The 21,163-nt window shown below is 35.5% G+C and overlaps 1 protein-coding gene across 4 annotated transcripts in view; it reads left to right on the top strand.

Annotated features, from left to right (window-relative positions):
• Nucleotides 1-21,163, top strand: part of LOC150107798 (kinase suppressor of Ras 1-like) — a 441,142-nt gene that overhangs the window by 9,811 nt on the left and 410,168 nt on the right. For all 4 annotated transcript variants that reach the window (XM_090391553.1, XM_090391555.1, XM_090391554.1 and 1 more), the window contains exon 2: nucleotides 17,468-17,608. In XM_090391553.1, coding sequence (XP_090247679.1) covers nucleotides 17,468-17,608 — 141 coding nt within the window. The remainder of the gene's footprint in view (nucleotides 1-17,467; nucleotides 17,609-21,163) is intronic.

The following is a 21,163-nucleotide window of genomic DNA, read 5'->3' on the forward strand; positions in this document are numbered from 1 at the left end:
GTAAAAAAAAAAAATGTAAATATGTGTATATATGTAAATGCTCTGTAAGATGATAAATAAAATGTTATTACAGAAAAAAAAAATTACACGACACCTCCAGGGAGTCTGACTCATTGAGGGAGGGCACCTGCTCTACAACTCTGTCTCCACCACTCATCCACAACTGACTGCAACTACACCAACTCCATCTACCACTGCCACTGGTATTTTCGCAGACAGTCACAAACATCCATCCCCATGGTGGGATTTGAACCCGCAGCTTTTTGGCTGGAGAGCAGATACTCTAACCCAGGGGTCGGGGAACTTTTTTTACCTATTACCCCAAAATATATTTATTTCTGCCGACGTTACCCCCTTGATTTGAAAGCGAGAAAATCATAGATTATTTAAATTCAAAAGATTTATTGAATCTATTTATACGGAGAATACAATTATAAATATAAAAAGCATAAAATAAATGCAATAAAATAAATTAATATCCTCATTATGAAACAAAAGGATTTCTTTGAAAACTTTTTCACTTCAGGTTTTGGAGAAATGATGTTGTTTCATTTTTGATACAATAACATCAAAATTGGGGCATTTTGATATCAGAGCAACAAGATACTGTCTCTAGGGTCCAATCGATTTTTCTGCTTTGTTTTCATGTTCATTAGAGTGGAAAATCCTTGTTTGCAAAGGTAGGTTGTTGCAAAAGGCAGCAACTTTTTGACTGCCTCCTCATGTGCAATTTTGAAAGCCTTTGCAGCTATTGACATCCAAAAATATGACAGATCTGCTTTGTTTTTAAATTCAATACGTGCTTCACTATTGGATCGAAGTTCAAGAAGTGCCTTGCCAACCCTTGAAGCTCTTCTGGTACATCAGCAATTTCACATTTAAAGGGATCTACAACCCAACTGACAGTATGTGAATCAAGATCTGGAAAGTAATCAGAGAACCACTCTTTGAGTTTAAGATGCCTTATAACTGTATCCTTGATGTCGTCAAAAATAATATTTTCACAATATTATTTTTCTATCTTGTTTTGTTCTGCTTTCTGTCTCCAATATGGAAGCTTTGATCCAAAAGCTGAAATCTTTTCTCTGGCTGAAATTATATTGATGTTTTTTCCTTGTAATTCTTTGTTCAGTGCATTCACATACTCAAAAATATCAGCTAAATATGCGAGATGTGCAACCCATGAGGTTTGTAAACTTATCTGCGAGAACATGCTTCTGATCAACCATAAAAATTTCAAGTTCAGTTTTGAGAGCCCACACTCGGTTCAGAACATTTCCATGTGAGAGCCACCTCACTTCTGTATGATAAAGTAGGTCTGTATATTCATCCTCACCATCTTTACATAATTCACGAAATAGTAACATGTTTAGTGCATGTCCTTTGACAACCTTGATAACATCATGCATGACGGCTTCCAGTGTAGGTTCCAAATGTTTCACAAGCAGTGCCTGGCAATGGATCATACAGTAGTTATCTTCAATTTTTGGATTATTCTCTCTAGCCAAAGCCAAAAAACCACTTAGCTGGAGCTCCATCAACAGACACAGCAATGCAGGCTTCTCACTTTAAATTAACGTTATTAAAGTATTCATTAACTTTATTGAAGACATTAATTTCACAAGATCGCAACTCGAGAGGAGAACAAAACAATTCCTCTTCAATTGCATGTAAACCTTTGTAGTGAACATACACCATCAGCTGCAAATCACTACTGACATCTGTAGTCTCAAGCTGAATAGCAAAGCATTTACTCTCTTTTATTGAAGAAATAACTTGTTCCCTCCCATTTTCCGCTAAAATAGAAATTTTTTCTTTCACAACTTTTGCAGACAAGGGCACTGATTTTAGTTTCATGGCTTCTTTCTGACCACACATAATCTCTTCCATTTTCAAAGCTGCTGGTTTAACCAATTCCTCACCAATAGTATGTGGTTTCTTGTTTCGGGCAATCAACCAGGCCACTTCAAAGCTAGCCATTGATGCTGAACATTGATCGAATTTGGAAATGTCTGTCAAAAGTCTTTGTCTTTTGACAGACATTTCCAAATTTACAAAGTATTCCTGCAGTTTGGAAGACAAATGTGGGTGCAAATTATCCAAGTGTTTCTTCAATTGACTCTTTTTGAAAGATTCTGCAGTCAGTACTTTCAAACAGACAACACACTGTGGTTTCATTATTCCTTTGTCTTCTATTTGTGTAAACCCATAATTGAGGAACTCTTCCTGGTGTATTCTTTTTCTGGTTGATGTCATCTGAAGGGTAAAAAAGACTGTGATTGAATTTAAGTTTTTTAAAGTTCATTTAAATTTACAATAATTTAATTGGTAAACGTAGCACTAAGACATATCCTCAAGATGAAGGCAGTATTTAATTATTTTATCGACCATTGAAAATTAATCGAGCAAGGAGAAAATATATTAATCAAATTATCGAACTAACATAAAACTAAAATATGGTTAATAAATAAAAATCTTACACTTAAAATAGAACTTTTGAAGTAAATTAAATTAAATAACTACTTAAATCAACTTAACCAAAGCAAAAACACGTGTCAAAAAATAAAGTTAAGGCGGGTAATAGACAACTGACAAATAATATCTGTTAGCCACTTGACAACGCCTTAGCAACCAAATTGTTTGGAGTTCAACATGGTGTGACATCTCCTAAACATATATATTAAATTGGCCAGATGCAGTGTTGCCAGAAGAAAAATTTCTGTTGTAACAAGGAATGTGCTTTTTATATAATTTTATTTATGTCTATTGAGTCCTCATTACCCCCAGGAATTTCATTTTTACCGGCGAACCAGGGGAATTTACCCTCGTTCCCCGACCCCTGCTCTAGCCATTCGGCCAGCCAGGCTGGCCCGAGTGGTTGAGCATGATTATCATGGTTCAACATTAGATGGTGATTACTTCCTATGTTACATTTCTTGTACGTTCCTGTATTATCCTTGACTAGTGTGAAGAATACAGGATTTCAATTGATGGAATTTTTCAATTTATGGGAGGGTGGGGAAAGGATAAGAGGGCATCCTTATATTTTAGTATTTGTTTAGGATATCGGGTATTGGCCATTCGGTTTACATGTTCTATCCAGTTTTGTTTATAATTGTTTAGTTTTTCTTCTATTGATTTTGTTTTTAGTTCTTTTAATATATTCTTTAATCTCTTTTTGATCTAATAATATGCATTTTGCAACAAGTGAAATGAATCTCATTTCACTTGTTTTATTCTTTGTGTATCTTTGTTTATTGCCCAGATTTTGCTGCCATATAATAAGACATGGCACTGCTAAAGTATTGTATATTTTCAAGCATGTTTCTTTTTGTACAATATTTATCAGGCCTATAATCTGTAAAAATTTTCAAGTTTTTAATTTTGTCTTTTTCTCCTTCATATGATATTTTACATCCAAGATAACTGAAAGTATTTGTCTGTTCTATTATTTTATTATTAATAACTATTTTACTTCTAACTGGAGTTTGTCCACAAAATGCCATTGTTTTAGTTTTATCTATGAATATATTTTCATTCAAAACTATTCTACTATAATGTGTTTAAATTATATACTGCTCTTTGTAAATTGTTTTCCTTATCTGATATTATTACCTGATCATCTGTAAATAATGGCATATTTATTTTGTTATTCCAGAAAATTTCTATACTTGGATTGATTAAGGTATTAATATTTCATTAATATAAATATCGAAAAGTGTTGGAGGCAGAGCGCATCCTTGTCTTACTCCTTGGTTTATAGATTGTTTTTCAGACATTTTTTATTTTTATTTCATTATCTTTGTATATATTCAATATTCCATGTAATAAAATATTAGGTATATTTATTCTTTGTAATATATCAAACAGTATATATCTTTTTACTTTGTCAAATGCTTTTTTGTAATCTAAACAAAAGATGAGTTCCTAAAGTTTCTGGAAAGTCCTTTTCTAAATCCATTTTGACATTCTAATAATATTTTTTCATTGTATATTTTCACTTTTTCATTGTTGCATGTATTCAATAAATTAATACCTCTGTAATTAGCAGGTTTTGTTTTATCCCCCTTTATGAATATAGGTATTACTATACTTGTATTTCATTCTATTGGTATTTGTCCATTTGTATATAATTTATTTAAAAGTTTTAATGATCTCCGATGAAATTTTTTTTCAGCAAATTTATACAGTTCAGAGTTTTGTTCTATATATCAAACAGTATATATCTTTTTACTTTGTCAAATGCTTTTTTGTAATCTAAACAAAAGATGAGTTCCTAAAGTTTTTAGAAAGTCCTTTTCTAGAGTTCAGAGTTTATCCTATCTTCTGCTGATTTAATTCTTTCATTGTTATTATATCATGTAAAGAATTTAGTAAGTTTTTGGCATTTTGTTTTTGATGTTAGTATTATCTGTCCAATCTGTAAAGTAATCCAAGAATTCTTTTAAATCTATTTTGCAATTTATATTTGCAGTTTCTTCTATATCTGCATTCACGTGTTTTAGTATTTTATTTGCATCGGATCTTATTTTGTATATGTCATTTTCTAGATATGATACAAATTTTTTCTACCTTCTCTGTGTCTTTCTTTTTTTCTTTCTGTATTTCTTAGTTTATATTCCAATCCAATATTCTCTAGTTTATTATTATTAATATACAACACCTCCTAAGACTCATTGTAGGAGTGCACACTAAACTACAAATGACTGTCTTCCTTACTTTAGTTTCCAAACTACATGCCACTACTACCATCAACACATAGCACCATCTGCTGTCTGCCACCACTAGTGTATATATATTGTCGGTATAGTGTGTGTTCTCATGGCAACTTTGCCTGTATGCAGGATGAAAAACCTAAGTTTCCAGGATAAAAAAAACTGCTAGCTCCATATGAGATTGGCTAACTCACTTTCAACTGAAAATACCCATATTAAGATTCCTCTTGTCACAACAAGAATCGAACTTGGTTCTTTTTTAATCAAAGGGCAGAATGTACTTTCGTTCTTTCATTTGCGCTGTGGAGGAGTTTGGAACAGCCTTTCATGCAATACCTATCAAATGTCTTACCAAAGTCCAACGGCATCATAGTATATCCATTTCCTTGATCCAACTCAGCTGTAACATTATTATTATTATTATTCAGGCCTCCATGGAGTCAAAAGACATCGCGGGAAGTCCTTCCTAAGAAACACAGTCTATCAAGACTCGTGGGAGATCCCTCCTAGGAAACACAGTCTATCATACCGCTCCTTAAACTCATTGACCGTTCTCACTCTCACCACTCTATCAGGCAATGCATTCCATGGTTCAACCACCCTCCATGCAAAGAAACCACTCCTCACCCTCTTGCTCACAGTTTCCTTTCGTAACTTCCATCTCTGGAAGTTACGAAAGGAAACTGTGAGCCTCTTGTCATCACTCCTTCCTGCTGTTTAACCAAGCGAAAGAACTCCCCAGTGTCAACCCTGTAACTACCTCTCAACAGTTTAAAAGTCTCAATCATATCACCCCTCCTTCTATCCACCAAACTCTGCAGCCCACATTCTCTCAGCTGATCCTCATAACTAACATTATACAGTCCTGAAACCATCTTTGTTATCTGCCTTTGTACCCTTTCCACAGTTAATTTATCCCCTTCAAATCCTGGGGACCAAATCTGAGAACAATAGTCTAAGTGTGGTCTAATCAGAGTCTTATACAACGGAATAATAACTCTTTTATCTCTGCAGGTCAGTGTCCTTTTCATTATTGAAGCAATCCTCTGTGTTACCTTCACATAATATGAGCAAATTGCTCAGACATGACCTTCCTTTAGTAAACCCATACCGTTCCATGAAAAGTATATTTTGTTTGTCCACCCACTTATGTATGCAAGTTCTTACCAACTTCTCTAAAATCTTTACAATTACTCGAGAGATACTGATAGGTCAATAGACGCATCAGTCTTTGCACCATCCTTGTGCAATGGGGTTATTATGGAACGGGTTAATAGGGTTAATGCATTGTTGTCCCATTCCTTCCTAATATCTTTATTTTTAATATTTAATATCTTCATTTATTGTTATTGATGCCTATCTTTTCACTCTCCTAATTCTTCTCCCAGTCTCATATCTGTGGTCTCTAGTTTTTGATGAACTGCTTTATTTCTAACCCAGCTCTCAGATACATAAGTTAAAATTGATTTGAAAACTGTCTTGCATACTACTAGTTTATTGTTTTAGTTAATTTCTCTCTTATTCCATATACATTTATTCAACAAGCATTGCTCATTCTATTGTCCATTTCCATATTTAATTCAAGATGAAAGATGTTTATTTTTGCTGGTACAAATGATTTGGCAGATGTCAAGTGTGATATGCAAGAAGACATGAAAGAGTTGCTAGTGCATGCAAAAAAGAAGAGCAAGAAAAATGGAAGCTGTGAGTCGGTGCACAAATTGTGCAAGAGGAATGGTATGCAGTTATGGATTTGTGGAGTGAGTTTAATGGAAGGAAAAATTTATGACTATATAAAGTTGATTGCATCTAAATGGGTTTGGTATCAGGAGTCTTGAAAAAGTTGTTTAATGAAAGTTTAGAAGTACAAAGTTATGGAAACTGGAATTTTTAGGGTGGGGGGGGTGATGCAGGTGATTGTGGATGCAGGGCATGGTTGGCTGAGTGGTTAGTGTAGCTGCTCTCCAACCAATGGGTCATAGGTTTGAATTCTATCATGGGCATGGATGTTTGTGATTTGCTTTATTGTATTTTGTGAGACCTCTGTCTCATTATTAGAAGCCTAAGTGGCTTGAAAAAAGTTCCATATTTGGTCTCTAGAGCAGGGTTTCTGGACTATGTAAAAATAAATAAAAAATTAATATATATATATATATATATATATATATATATATATAATTGATAAAAATGGCAAAAAAAAAAAAAAAACCTTAGCCCGCCTATAATACAAAATGTACTATAGGTTTATAATAACCATTCATGTGTGGGGACCACACATTAAAAAAAAGTGATCACATGTTGCACAATGTAACACTCCAGGTTCTTAAGTTCCCAAGTACATTCCTGGAAAAGCTTTCATATTTATATTTTTTCCTGTGGGGTAAGGTGGCATTTTTTCCATCTTATCCTTTTTTAGGTGTCAAAGGTGTGGTCTGCAAGAACTGAGTGGCTATAGTGGTGGAACGACATTGCAATCCTTATCGGCTTTCCCCAAAGACCAATCACAGTCCCTGTACTTGGCTGATGTCTATCAGGTACAGTGCAGTTGTAAGCTGTCCTGCTATGGCTAGACAGGCAGGACAAACAACTTGATTGCTGACTATATCTTGGACACCTACCACAGGATACGCTGGTAAAAGGCCACCTTACTCTGCAGGAGCAAACTTAAATACAAAAGATTTTTCCTGGAATCTGCCTCAGCCTTAAGGAACTTCTCAGAACTCAACAAATTTGGTTGCAACTTTCTCAAATCTGAGAAGCACCTTATCCTAAGAACTTCAGCCAAACAGCCAAGAACACCCATCTCATTAGGGATCACTATTTAGGACTTTAGGCTCACTTCTATGTTATTCTACTTCGATCTTTAGCCTGTATGCACATATCAGTTTTTTCATTGTTCCCTGATGATGATGGAACAACAATTTGATTTTACTGAAATATTGGCAATATTAAGTTATTATAATTAATATATAGTATACATTATAATTTCTTTAAACAATATAGTTAACTATATTGTTTATTAACCCAATATATTGAAGTCTTCACAGGAAACAGACTGATTTGGAGGAAAATTGTGGATTGGAAGTTAGTAATGATGTAAATTTTTCATGTAGTACTATCATATCCTGTACACCCCTGATATATATCAGGAATTTAAAGATATTCTGAATATATATTATTTCTGGAAAATTTTCCATGTTACTCTAAATTAGTATTAATTTTTATGACTATTTTGCCTATTTTTCTTTAGGAGTACTCCTTTTATGATGTCATTGGCTTTTTACTTACTTTTTTAGGGCATTATTGATATTTTAAAGACATAGATACATAAAGAATATAAGAAAGGAATAATTTTGGACATACCTTTGTAGGATGTTCTTGGTTGTCTTCATTTGGAGCAGCATCAAGTGTATCGCAATAAACATTTATATATCACTGCTGAAGTATGACAGAAAGCAGGGGGGGGGCAGAAATGTGGAGATGTGGGAGAATTGCAGATAAAACAAAGGTATGTGAATTTAAGATCTGAGTTTCAAGGGTGGGCTATGAATTCTTTGGGAAGAAGGTGAAAGATAGAATATTTTTAGGGGAAAGGAGAATATGAGTCAAGATTAGGGGTGGGAGTCTTGATGGTGCAGCTGTTTCAAACCTGAGGATATTGTGGTTGGTATATTATGCTAGGTCAAATTTCGTATTAATGATGCAAGATTGGTGTTCTTGTAATATTTTCTCAACTGAATGCTGGTTGGTCCAAAGTAGTAAAAGTGGCAATCACAAGAAACTTTGTAGATGCTAGGAAGAAAAAGAAGAGATTGTGTATCTTTAGAAGACAAGAACCAAGAGGAAAGTTTGCTGAAAGGAGTATATGTAACTACTGGATAGTATTTAAGGATTCTTGAATTGGTTCAGAAATGTATAGAATTGGGACCCTTCATATGTTCCATGGTTATTTGAGGCGAGTTTCTAGGAATCAAAAGCTCATCATGCTCACTTTGTATGCTCTAGACCACAGGATCTCTAGCAAAAACTTCTGAAAATTAAGCATATTATTCAACTGAATGGCTTCAGAATGAAACCATTCATTTGATGTCAGGAGAAAAGCTGATCAAAATGTCACAATTGTATGGTGGCATTTTGAATGGCTGGGATGCTATTTTGCGCAATATGTAGTCTAGATTTACATTGTAAGCTAGCACTTAGAATTGGAGATATACTGGAATAGAAGGGTGCACAATACTCAAGTGATATTATATATATAAGTTTAAGGAGTGGTATGATAGACTTTATGTTCTTAGGAAGGACCTCCCACGATGAGTCTTTTGATTCCATGGAGGCCTGAATAATAATAATATTATAATATATATATATATATATTTAGAAGGAAAGTAGTATTAGGTCTGATGTCAGAATTGGACGTGTTAATTTAATCTCAGCTAATGAAGAAGATGATGTTTATACCCCTAAATTCATTTCTGGTCTGCAAGATTCTTTAACTGCTTAAATAACTGTTGTTATAACAACTGAAAATGCAATAAAAGAAAAATATAATATTATAAAGGAATATGAAAAATAGGTAGGAATGCTGAAATTATGAGCTTGTCTTGACCCAGGTTTTTAATGAAGATTATTATTATTATTGACACCAGACCTCCATGATGTCAAGACTCATTGCAAGAGATACACAATATCATGTGTGCGTACGCGCTCACACACACACACATGCAATTGAATAAACTGTGCTTCATGTCCCTTATACAATTTCCATAGATGGCCTCTTGTTTCCCCTTCTCTCTCTCTCTCTCTCTCCTCTTCCATTGGTGTCTTGCCACACAGAGTGATGTCTTCCACTCTCTTGTCCATCTGATGAAATACCTTCTGTGGTGGGGAGGTTAAGAGCAGCAGCATATCTACCTAGAACATGCCAGGCATATTCAATAGGATTAAATTAAAGTCAGGAGACTTGGCTGGCCAGTTCATATATACAATAGTCTCTTCTTGAAGATATTTCTCCATGAACTTGTTGAGAACAAGCATTATTGTCTTGTAGGATAAGTGTCTTGCTATTGCACCTGCATATAGACAAACATAGAGCCAGGACCTGATCTCTGTAAGTTGCAGCATCAATGGATCCTCTATAAAGTGCATATAAGTATTTCACACTATGCCCCTCTCTCTCTCGTATATCTATTACTGATGTGTCCTCAAAAAATTAAATCTTATGTCTTTCTCTTGCGCACACACACACACACATCAGTCCTTGCCCCCCCCCCCCCCACACACATCAGTCCTTGCCCCCCACACACACACATGTGGGCAAGCCAGGGGGAGGGGAGATACAGAGAGAGAAAAGGAATTTGTTGATGTGTATCTTGAATAGCTGAGGCATGAAGCACAGTTTAATTAATTGTGTGTGTGATTTGCATTTTCATCCAAATAGTAACCCTTTACCAAGTTATTTACATGATCATATCCCCTCTCCTTCTCCTATTCACAAGCTTTGCAAATTTCATTCCCTCAATATGTCAAATTCCCACATTCCAAAGACCAGTTACATTGCCACTTAAGTCAATCTTCTCAGGACCCTTTCTAATCTATCCTCTATCATGAAAACCAGCTCAACAGATCTGTGTACAATAATCCATGTAAGTCATGATCATTGTCTTATACAATAAACCATCTCATTTTCCTTTCCTCCTCTTTTACCTTGCAGTGTTGAAGGTTTATTAATCATTGGACCTAAACCATTCACAGGATAAGGTGGTCGGCCCTATATCTCGGTGTATCCTATGTCCATAGTGGTGTTGAGTTTTCAAGGCCGGTTTGCGGAATGAAAACCCCCAGTTAAACTGGGGAGAAAACCCCACTGTCCACGCCCAAGACCAGCTAACTTGGCTATGTTGAGTTCTCAAGGCTGGTTTGCCTGCGGGATGATAAACCTGGGGTTTATCATCCCACAAACGTGAGGAGCTGAGGAAGAGCCTTCAGCTCCTCACAACTCTGACAGGAATTGAACCTAGGACACTCCTTCCCCAGGCATACGGTTGCGAAGTGCACATCCACAACCATGCAGACAATAAACCATGATCTCTTTATTTATGCATGTCAAGACCATCATTGCTATAATGCTATGTGATGACTCCTCAGTTTGTGCAATGTAATTCTTGAATTTCAGGTCTTTGTCCACTATGACTCCCAGATATCTCATCTCCTCTATCTCTCTTATAATTTCAACACCAATTGTATACTTTTGCATCCAATCATTGTTTACCAAATTTCAGAACCTTACACTTTGCAAAATTGAACTGACAGTTATTTCATGTATTTGCTCACTCGCATTCGAGTCGTCCTGTAAGGTCACAACATCTACTTGACTCCTCATTGTTTCCCCCAGTTTTGCATATCTGCAAACAGTTGAATTTCTTTAAACCCATCATAATATCATTAATATACAAGTTAACCTGATGAGCAGTCAAGCTGTAAATTTACATCAGCTTCTGAGTTCTTGCACAGAAGTGCTGCACTCTCTTAGCAACCTTCCCAATTTTTTTTTTCTTTCATGTATTTGTACACCATAGAAGTTGAGATGTATTTTATAACCAACTATTTGTAGGAAAATTGTTAGTAAGAAGTTAGTGATGATGTAAATTTATGTAATACTGTCATAGTATGCTGTGTTCAGCCCTCGAGGATAATTATCAGGAATTTGATATCTTATGATTCAGACATTTGTACAGAATGTCGCCTATACAATTCGGATTGGTGTGGAAACATTTATGTCCAATTCTGTTGCATATTCTTGTTCCTTATCTTAGCCTTTGTGCCAAGGCTGTATGAGACAGCTGGGCATATAACAATGGACTTTTATCAAAATCTTCAGCTTCCTTTTCTGTTTATTCCAAAGCATTGAATAGCTGCCAGCATATTATCAACACATCAAAAACTAATTTTGAAATAACTAAAACTAGGAAACTTACATCATATCCAAATGGCAGTCATGTTTCCTTGTTTTTTGCTACAGCTATTAGCTATAGAAGCTATTGAAGAACACACTAAAATCCAGAGATAAAGAGGTTATTCCCCTTTATAAGATGTTGATACTTCCTTATTTGGATTACTGTGCTCAAGTCTGGCCACCTGGATTCCTTGGAGATGAGGAAAAAATCCTTTAGGACTTTTCAGATGATGGTGAGTCAGCCAGTCTAATATGGTGGCAAAAGCCTCCTGGAAGCTTCGGTTTTTCATCCTGCAAACTGGTCAAAAGATCTCTCACAATTTATAAACATAGCAGATAATACAGATAGAATTAACCACCTTGTCCTAAACAGTAATCAGATTTCTAAGATGTGAATTTACTTGACTATGACAAGATGGGATAAATTAAAAAATTGCCTACACCCTGCTTATTCTTTTCCATGTTAAACAATTTTTTAGCTTCCTTTTTTTTTGAGTATATTACATTAATCTTACATGGAACCTCAGTATGGATTTACTCTTAATTCTCACATTCAGTTTTTATTTCCCTTTTCAGAAATGGTTATATGGAACTTTACTCCATTAATTTAGAATTCAACCTTCTGAATTATGCAGTATAGCCACTGTAAAACTTATACATCAGTAGATGAGCATTTTTGGTCAATTATCACCAACTTCACATTTCAGGTTTTTGTTGACTTTTTCAAATTCAAGTAACAATATGTAATCCTAACCAATTTTCTTGAGCATTTTTCTCTTTTTATTCTTTACAAAGTACAAAAAATAACAAATCCTTAGCCCACCCACAGTGCTAATGTACAGGTTTACAACTTAAAACAGCTATTTACCATTGTTATTAGCTTTGCTCTTTTCTCTTAGTTTTCCCAAAACATCCACCAAGAGTCTCGGACTCCATGGAGATCAGATGTTAATAATTTCAATATTCAGTATGATTTGTATTTGTTTCCTCCTACTCCTAGATTTACAACAAGAACTAACTTTTCATTTTTTCTTTGTTTCACACACACAAAACAAATGTGTGTGTGTGTGTATCATTGGCATTGAATCCCCATTTAGGTTGGGTGTGCTCTACAAAATTCACATCAATTTGACCATAGTATTGCATTTTTAATGATGTATGAAAGTTTTAAGAGTCAATGCAATTAATTGTAGGATAACTTTGAATATGTTAATTTATCAATTAATATAATTTTAAATATGGAAAGCATAAAGGTTAAATGAACAATAGCTATGTCTCACGTGCCGTTTACGTGAGAAGCAAAGGGTTTATGCCTCGTGGTGAGATTAGATTTTCATTGGCAAATACTAGAGTGAGACACAGATAATTTGAACTTTGATATAATTTCTGAATATAGCCATATAATATGCACAGAAATCGGGAAAAAATAATCACTTGGGAAATTATTATTTTTCTGGATTGGACCAAAGAAAGGTTGAAATAAATGTTCTACTTACTTATTTATACACAAGTTCTAACCTCTTTCGACTATAATCATACAATCCATACAAGCTCTGGCAGAAAATGGGCCATTCACTAAATTATCAATACTATTTCCATTGTAAATGTGGGCAAAAAAGTTATAAATTATTTATAGAAAATTACTTGCCTATATCAGTGTCCTAAATATGTCAGTTCTTACTTCGCACATGCAAAACGGATGAAACTCAGAAAACAAAAACAGCAACTTATGACTAATGACAACATTCAATTGGATTGGTTGACACAATAACCAATTATAGCTATTGATTTCTGGGTGCTGCTGTCTCAGCACACACCCTACCTTGCCTTCTTGGTGGTTTAAAACCACTGGAGTGCTAAGAATTTGACTTGCTGCACTATCTGTACATCTATTCAAAGGGCTCAAAGGTGTCTGTAATTGTGACTGCACATCCGGGCTATTGATGCAAATGTGATGCAATGTCTACGCGTCCAAAAGTGTTCTCTTCATGAAGCCTTAGTATATTGGGTTTAATTTTATGAATCAGACAAAGCAGGAAAAAAATGCAAAAATATAATATTGGTGATATTGCTATTCTGTGGGTGTCCACCACACACCTAGCACATCCTGAATATATACCCCTGATGTGTGTACACACACACCGCAGTGAACTGCCTATCTTATCTGAACCTTCAAATGAATTAACGTGCATCAAACTCACTTCTGGTATGCATCGTGTACTGCTAATTATCCAATCCTTCAATTATACAGCTGACATATTGCTCTCTTGCTGTGGTTGGATAACTGAGGGATTATTATATTATATTATAATATTATTATAATAATAATTAGTATTAATAATAAGTATTATAATAATAATAATTCTACCTATGAGTGTTTTTTCACTTTTCATGAGTGACATTATTTAAAAGTTTGAGAACATTTGAAGTGAATTTTTATTATTATTACGTAATACCTCTAGGGAGTCCAAAGACTCATCAAGGGAGGGCACCTACTCTGCAACTCTCTCCACCATTTTCAGTGAACCGCAACTACCATCATCATCTACACCCATGCCATCTACTGCCCATCATCACCACTAGTATTTTCACAATTTGACTTATTTCACAGACAATCACAATTTGCCTTATTTCTGCAAGGTTATGTAGATTAAGTAATTATTATTATGTGACACCTCCAAGGAGTCCAAAGACTTATCGAGGGAGGGTACCCTACTCTACAACTCTCAGTCTCCATCAACTGCAGAGAACCACATCATCTACACCAACACCATCTACTGCCCACCACCACTAGTATTTTCATAAACAATCACAAATATCCATGCCCATGGCAGGATTCGAATCCACAGCCTTTTGGCTGGAGAGCGGATATGCTAACTACTCAGCCAATCAGGCCGGCAATTAATATCCTGAAAGAATGTTAAAATTACTGATTTTAAAGTTACTCATATCTCTGGTGCGTAAAAAAAAAAAAAAAAAAAAAAAAAAAAAAAAAAAAAAAAAAAAAAAAAGTGTATTTTCATCTCTATGCAGAATTTTAATTATTATTGTTCAGTTTTTATAACAAAAAACTACTTGACAGTTTATACTTAGCCTGAAATATTAAGTTTGATGTCTGTGAATAGACAAACATATTAATGAGATAATAAGTGCTATTCATTTGTGAATACACCTTTGCAACAGCAGCAAAGCAAAGACTTTTGTCCTCCTAACTGCTGTGGCCATCATGTGACTCACTTTTTCAAAATGTTTTAAACATTATTAACTCTTGTGTTTATTCATTAAAGATATGAGCTATTTGCATTTATTTAATGAGTGATTGAACTGTTTATTTCAATAAAAACATTTCTCGGTTTAATTTGCCTGTGCCTCATGAGCAGAGTACACATACTGCAAAGTGATGAAGGTTAATTGCAGCAGTGGCGAGTATAAAATAGTTAAAACAGGACAAAATAATATCCATATCCATGTGTTCAATACATGGAGTAGCATACTGGACAAGTATATAAATTTGAAAATATTTGCATTTGGACTTCTCTCAGTTTTTGGCTCGTATTTTTGAGCAAATATTTTTGAATGTGAACATATTAAAAATAAATCAAGAATTCATCTGAACAATGCAAGTCTCTCAGCATGTTTAAAGATGAAAATTGTGACATACTTGCCTGATTTTGAGAGACTCGCTCAAGAAGTTGAGCAGCAGAATTCACATTAGTTCATACCTTTGTTATTGGATGTTTTTTTTTTTTAATATTGGATGTTACGTTTTTTTCAGTATTAATAAATAATATTTTAAAAAATTATTTAAATATCTTCTCACTTTGTTCCATTTCTTAATCGCCCCCCTTCCACACTCCTCCCATCTTCAGCAACTCTTCAGATTCTTTATTTAGATAAAAAAAAATGGCTCTTCACTCAAAAAACACTTCGGTTTAATTTGCCTTTGCCTCCGTAGCGCAATTGGAAGAACGACGGTACATTGTACCCTTCGATTGGAAAATGCCTGAGTTCGATTTCAGTCATGACAGGAGGAATCTTTATATGGACTTTTTCATTTGAAGGGGTGAGTTAGCCGATCTCATAAGAGGTAGCAGGATTTTTTCTCCCGGAAACTCGGGTTTTATATCACGCATACAGACAAATCGGTCCTTCAGAACACACAATTTACAGACAAAAGATACTTGTGGTGGTGATGGGGGGGGGGGTAGATTGCGCTGATGTAGTTGATTGGTAGTAGAGGTTCGGTAGTGGTGGAGATGGAGAGTTGTACACTAGGTGTCCTCCCGCGATGAGTATTCGGACTCTTTGGAGGTGTCACGAATAATAATAATAATAAAGGTTTCCAATTCCTACTTTAGGGATTTAAGATTAGTCTTAACCATTCAGTGTATTTCCATCTATTCTGGCAGTGAATTCTGTTTCCTAACAACTTGACTAATAATCATCCAAATAAATTGCAACATCCTTACAAACAGGATGCATTGCATATCAGTAAATCATAGCTGCTTAAGGGCAGTTGATTTCTTCTTAAAAAATTCATATTTATCAATAAATATACCTGAACTCCTAATAATCTTTAGTTTCAAATCCTGAAATTAAATGCCCATTTTAATTTCATTCAGTGTATTATGACCGTTGGAAAATTAGTTGTTTTGTATAAACTTGTATGAAGACAGCGAAATTATTCAGAAGTAACCCTTCTTATGTTTTAAATTGGTTAATTAACCTCAGTGCATTTTATTTTCCTTACTTTTTATTTAAAAAAAAAAAAATATTGAATGAGATAATTGCTAGCTTTTTCTACTTCACCTCATAACTCAGTCTAGCTCAGGGGTCGCCAAACTTCTTTGACCGTCAAACCCTTCAAGAGTTTCTTGACTTTTTATTGACCCCCTCTATTTTACTATTACGTAATTATAATAGGACAAGCAGAAAAGACGCTTATGTGAGTTTTTAGATTGTTTATTTTATAGTTAGTGTTTCTTATATGTGTAATATAGTATATACTATTATATTGGCTTAACGTCAAAGGGATACGTTTTGTTTTTGACGTCCTTCTTAACATTACATATTTGATAGGAGAGGTGAATAATATATAAAATATAAAATTTAATTTAGATAACAAAATAACAATAATACAATCTTCCTATAGGTATGTATAGGATGTACAAAACTACCATCCCTGCTCAACTCTTCAACATAGATTAGTTTAGTTCGTGAATGAATAACGATTGAATTATAATATGTATGTTGATGAATTTTAGAACATTAATGCTCACTTGTATGTCGATGCGCAAAAATGAGAACTGGGATCGAATACTTGTAAGTATAAGTAAATAAGCAACCACGCACTTGTTGTAATCTCTCTCCTGCCGCGCCGCCGGGCAGGAACCACCAACATCCGTTTATTAGTAAATACATCATTTTGGCCTAATGATTGGCCACCGTAACTATTTTCATGACCTTGCTCCATCTTACAGGTTTTATTCATGTCACTGTTCCTACGATTCACTCTTAATTGCGTTGTCGTTCAGGATGGAGGTGATCCAAGTTAACCGAATTAAATATTACCCGTACAATGATGTCTTATATTTTTCTATTGACCCCTGGGGGTCGATATTGACCAATTTGGCGACCACTGATCTAGCTCAATAAATTGAGTTGGATCAAGTCGTAAGGTGAGTATTGCAGATATAAACTTAGATGTTTCAGTTTTTCAAATGTTACTTCTTTTGGATTAACTGATGTTAATTTTCTCTCTTTTTTAAATTCTGATATTATATATATATTTTTTATGCAGAGCAAGCTTATCAAATTGTTCAGCAGGCAGCTCGTGGCTAAACGTAAGTGCCCAGGTAGTGAATTGGTATCTGAACTTTCTCAGTATCCTAGATTACAGCAATGGCTTCAGGTGGTGGGCCTCAGTATTAACTCTGTTGAAGTAAGCAGTGATATAATGTTCATTGATAATAAATATCCCTTATGTTTTACTTCATTGTTACATCATGATTAGCATTCATTATGACAAATTGTGGAGATTACTACCATTGTGAAGTAAGAACTATAATTTAAAATACATTTTTTAACTAAACTTCAAAATTAGTGATACTTTAGGTATGCTGTATGCATGTGTGATACCTTGGTATACTGTGAGTACTATAATGTAGCTTGTTTCTTTATATATGACTGGTATGTTGGCTGAAATGTGTGAGGGGAGTACAATTTTTTAATGTGTGGAATGAGTTTGAAGGACGAAGTGAACTGTATGGGAGCGATGGACTGAATTTGAGTGGTTATGGTGTGAGTCACTTGGAGAGACTGTTACTGGAAGGTAAAGGAGTGAGTATAGAGAATGAATCAGATCAAGTGGGAGGTGATGTGGAAGAGCAGGAGAGATTGAAGAGGTGGTGATGAATGAGGAAGTAAGTGGCATGAGTATGGATAATGAGAGAATTCGTGTGCAAGATGAACAGGGAAACGGGGAGGCTCAGGGTGGACAGGGGTACACAGCGGGAGAAAGGTGGATGCTCCAAGATGATGTGAGAGCATGTGTAGACAGGAAAGGAATAGGATAACCTGGGGTCAAGAGGAAACAGTTGGAATTGAAGAGGGTTCTAAAATGAATAAGCAGAAAGGGAAATGGGCACAGTCGAGCAAGGAGCGATCACATCAAATGAGTGTTATCAGTGGAACTAGCTGTAGATCTCGGAATGAGCTGATGTGTTTATATACAAATGCTAGAAGTGTAAGAAACAAGGCATATGAAATGGTTGCACTAATTGTCACCCAAAAATTGTTGGAATAAGTGAGACGTGGTTAGACAGGTGTGGCGACATCCTGACAGGAATAGAGATGGAAGGATATGATGTGTTTCGTGAGGATAGAAAGGGTAAAAAGGGAGGGGGGAGTGCTATTGATGATAGAGAAAGAGTTATGTCCATACAAAGTAGAGATGCAGGTGGGAAATAGTGCCAATGGTTTTGAGACAATATGGTGAGAGATAGAGGTGAACGGAATGAAATACTTGGTTGGATGTTGTTATAGACCAGGAAATGTGGATGGTAGTGACTATGAAATGTATAATCAAATTAGCCAAGCAAATAAGAAAAGAATGATCATCATTATGGGTGATTTTAATTATGGCAATATAGACTGGAATGATGAGATAGCAACCGGAAGTAACTCCAGTTGCTATCAGTTTTTTAGGGATAACTACCTCAGACAATATGTAACAGAGGGCACACGAGGATTGAGGATCTTGGATTAGGTCATCTCATCAGGGGATGTAATTATAAACAAACTGTTAAATCATCCACCAATTGGTGAGAGTGACCATGAAGTGATTACCTGGGTAGTTGCCAGCACTGTAAGGACCTCTGTAAGAAAAGGGTATATGTGGAACTACAAGGCGGGGGGGGGGGGGGGATTATGAAGAGCTCTGGAGACAGCTTGCAGGTGTAGCATGGAATGTGGAGTTAGCTGGAAAAGAGATCAGTGTAGCTTGGGGGATTTTCAAAAACTATCTAGTAGATGCAATGTCTAAATGTATTCGAAGGTAAGAAGGTTAAATAACGTATGTATGAAATGGATGAATAAAGAGATTAAGCATGTGATACAGAGAAAAAAGGCATTATGGAGGCAGCATAAGAGAAGTGGAAATAAAAAATTCCATGAGGACTACAAAGACTAGGCAAGGCAGGTGACTTGGTTGGTGAGGGTAGCTAAAGAGAAGTATGAACAGCAGTTTAGCTAATGAAGCCAAAAAGAATCCTAAAGAGTTCTTTTGATATGTTGCCAGCAAAAGAAAGAATGATTGTGGAAGGATGGCATTCATCGGAGAAAATGGTATAAAGAGAAGGTGTGGTGGCGATACTTAATGAGCAGTTCATGAAGGTCTTTCAATCTTGTGAATGTGACCTTATGGAGAGATTGAGAGCAGTTGATGATGGGGAAGAGAGAGTGACTGTAAGCGAGCAAGAAGTGTATGGGGAGTTGAGCAAACTAGATATAAATAAGGCTGTGGGACTTCATAATATATCACCACCATGTATTCTGAAGGAATGTGCCAGGGAATTGACGCCAGCCTTGACATATTTTATTAATATGAGTCTTGCACTGCGTCGAGTTCCAAAAGAGTGGAAGGAGGGCAAGATTGTGCCACTTCATAAGGGAGGTGATAGAACTCAGACATCAAATTATAGGCCTATCTGCGTGTCAGGTATTGTGGTTAAGTTGTCGGAGAAGCTGGTGAGAACTAGGATCCAGAGTTGGGTTCACAACAATGGTATTATCTTTGATGGACAGCATGGATTTGCTAAAGTTAGGTCATGTTTAATAATCTACTTACTTATTACAATAAAGTGACTGCTTCCTTGGACAGAGGAGAAGGATACACGGTATTTTAGTTAGATTTCACAAAGGCTTTTGATAGAGTACCTCATGATAAATTGATAGTCAAACTAGAGCAGATGGGGTTGGATACTAGATTAGTGCATTGGATTGGAGACTGGCTATCTGATAGGTATCAACAAGTTGTGTATTTGAGAGCAATATCCAGGAAAAGGAAAGTCACTGGTGGAGTGTCTCAGGTGTCTGTTTTGGGGCCATTACTCTTTAACTTGTATATTAATGATATTGGTGAAGATTTGGATGGAGATATTCAGTTGTTTGCAGATGATGCAAAGTTGGGACGAACCATGAAGAGTAGAGAAGATGTTGTGGCCTTACAAGAAAGCTTGAATAAATTGAGTGATTAGGCATGGGAATGGGGATGTGAGTTCAATGTTGCAAAATTTAAGGTTTTAAAATTTGGAAAACAAAAATGGGATGCACAATTTATGCTTGGTGAGGATACATTGTCGGAGGTGGAGGAAATGAGATCTGGGGTGATAGTGGATAAGGATCTGAAATTTAGGAGACACATAGCCAAAATTGTGAAGAGAACACAAAGACTTCTGGGAATGATGCGGAGGACATTGACTTTTAGAAGTAGGGAGATTCTTGTTGCATTGTTAGAAACTACTAAGGTAGTTTCTAACCTCTGGAATGTCAAGTATGAGGAAAGATTGAGAAGATGCAACTTGCAGAGTCTGATAGACAGGAGGAAGAGGGGAGACATGATAGACCTACAAGTTATTAAGGGGTTGTTATAGGATTAATGGTGGAGAGGTTCTATAGAAAATAGTGGGAGAACCAGAGGTCATCCCTGGAAACTGTATAAATAGGGTGTGAGTTGGAGAGTGAGAAGCAGGTTTTTTTCATGCTGTGTTGTGAATGATTGGAATGCCTTGCCTGAGAGTGGTGTCTGCAGAGAATTTGAGTGTGTTTAAAGCACGGTATGAGATGAGCTGTGTGTTTGATAAAAGGACCTCCTAGATGAGTCTTTGACTCCAGGGAGGTCTTGGTTAATAATAATAATAATATATGATCTGTTCAAAAAGTTTTAGAACAGTTATTATAAAGAAACTGGGCAAGCTATTATATTGTTTTCTAAGCA

This window comes from Typopeltis vanoorti, chromosome 4 (assembly GCF_054136105.1).
Source record: "Typopeltis vanoorti isolate ZY-2024b chromosome 4, IOZ_Tvanoo_1.0, whole genome shotgun sequence".
Taxonomy (NCBI): domain Eukaryota; kingdom Metazoa; phylum Arthropoda; class Arachnida; order Uropygi; family Thelyphonidae; genus Typopeltis; species Typopeltis vanoorti.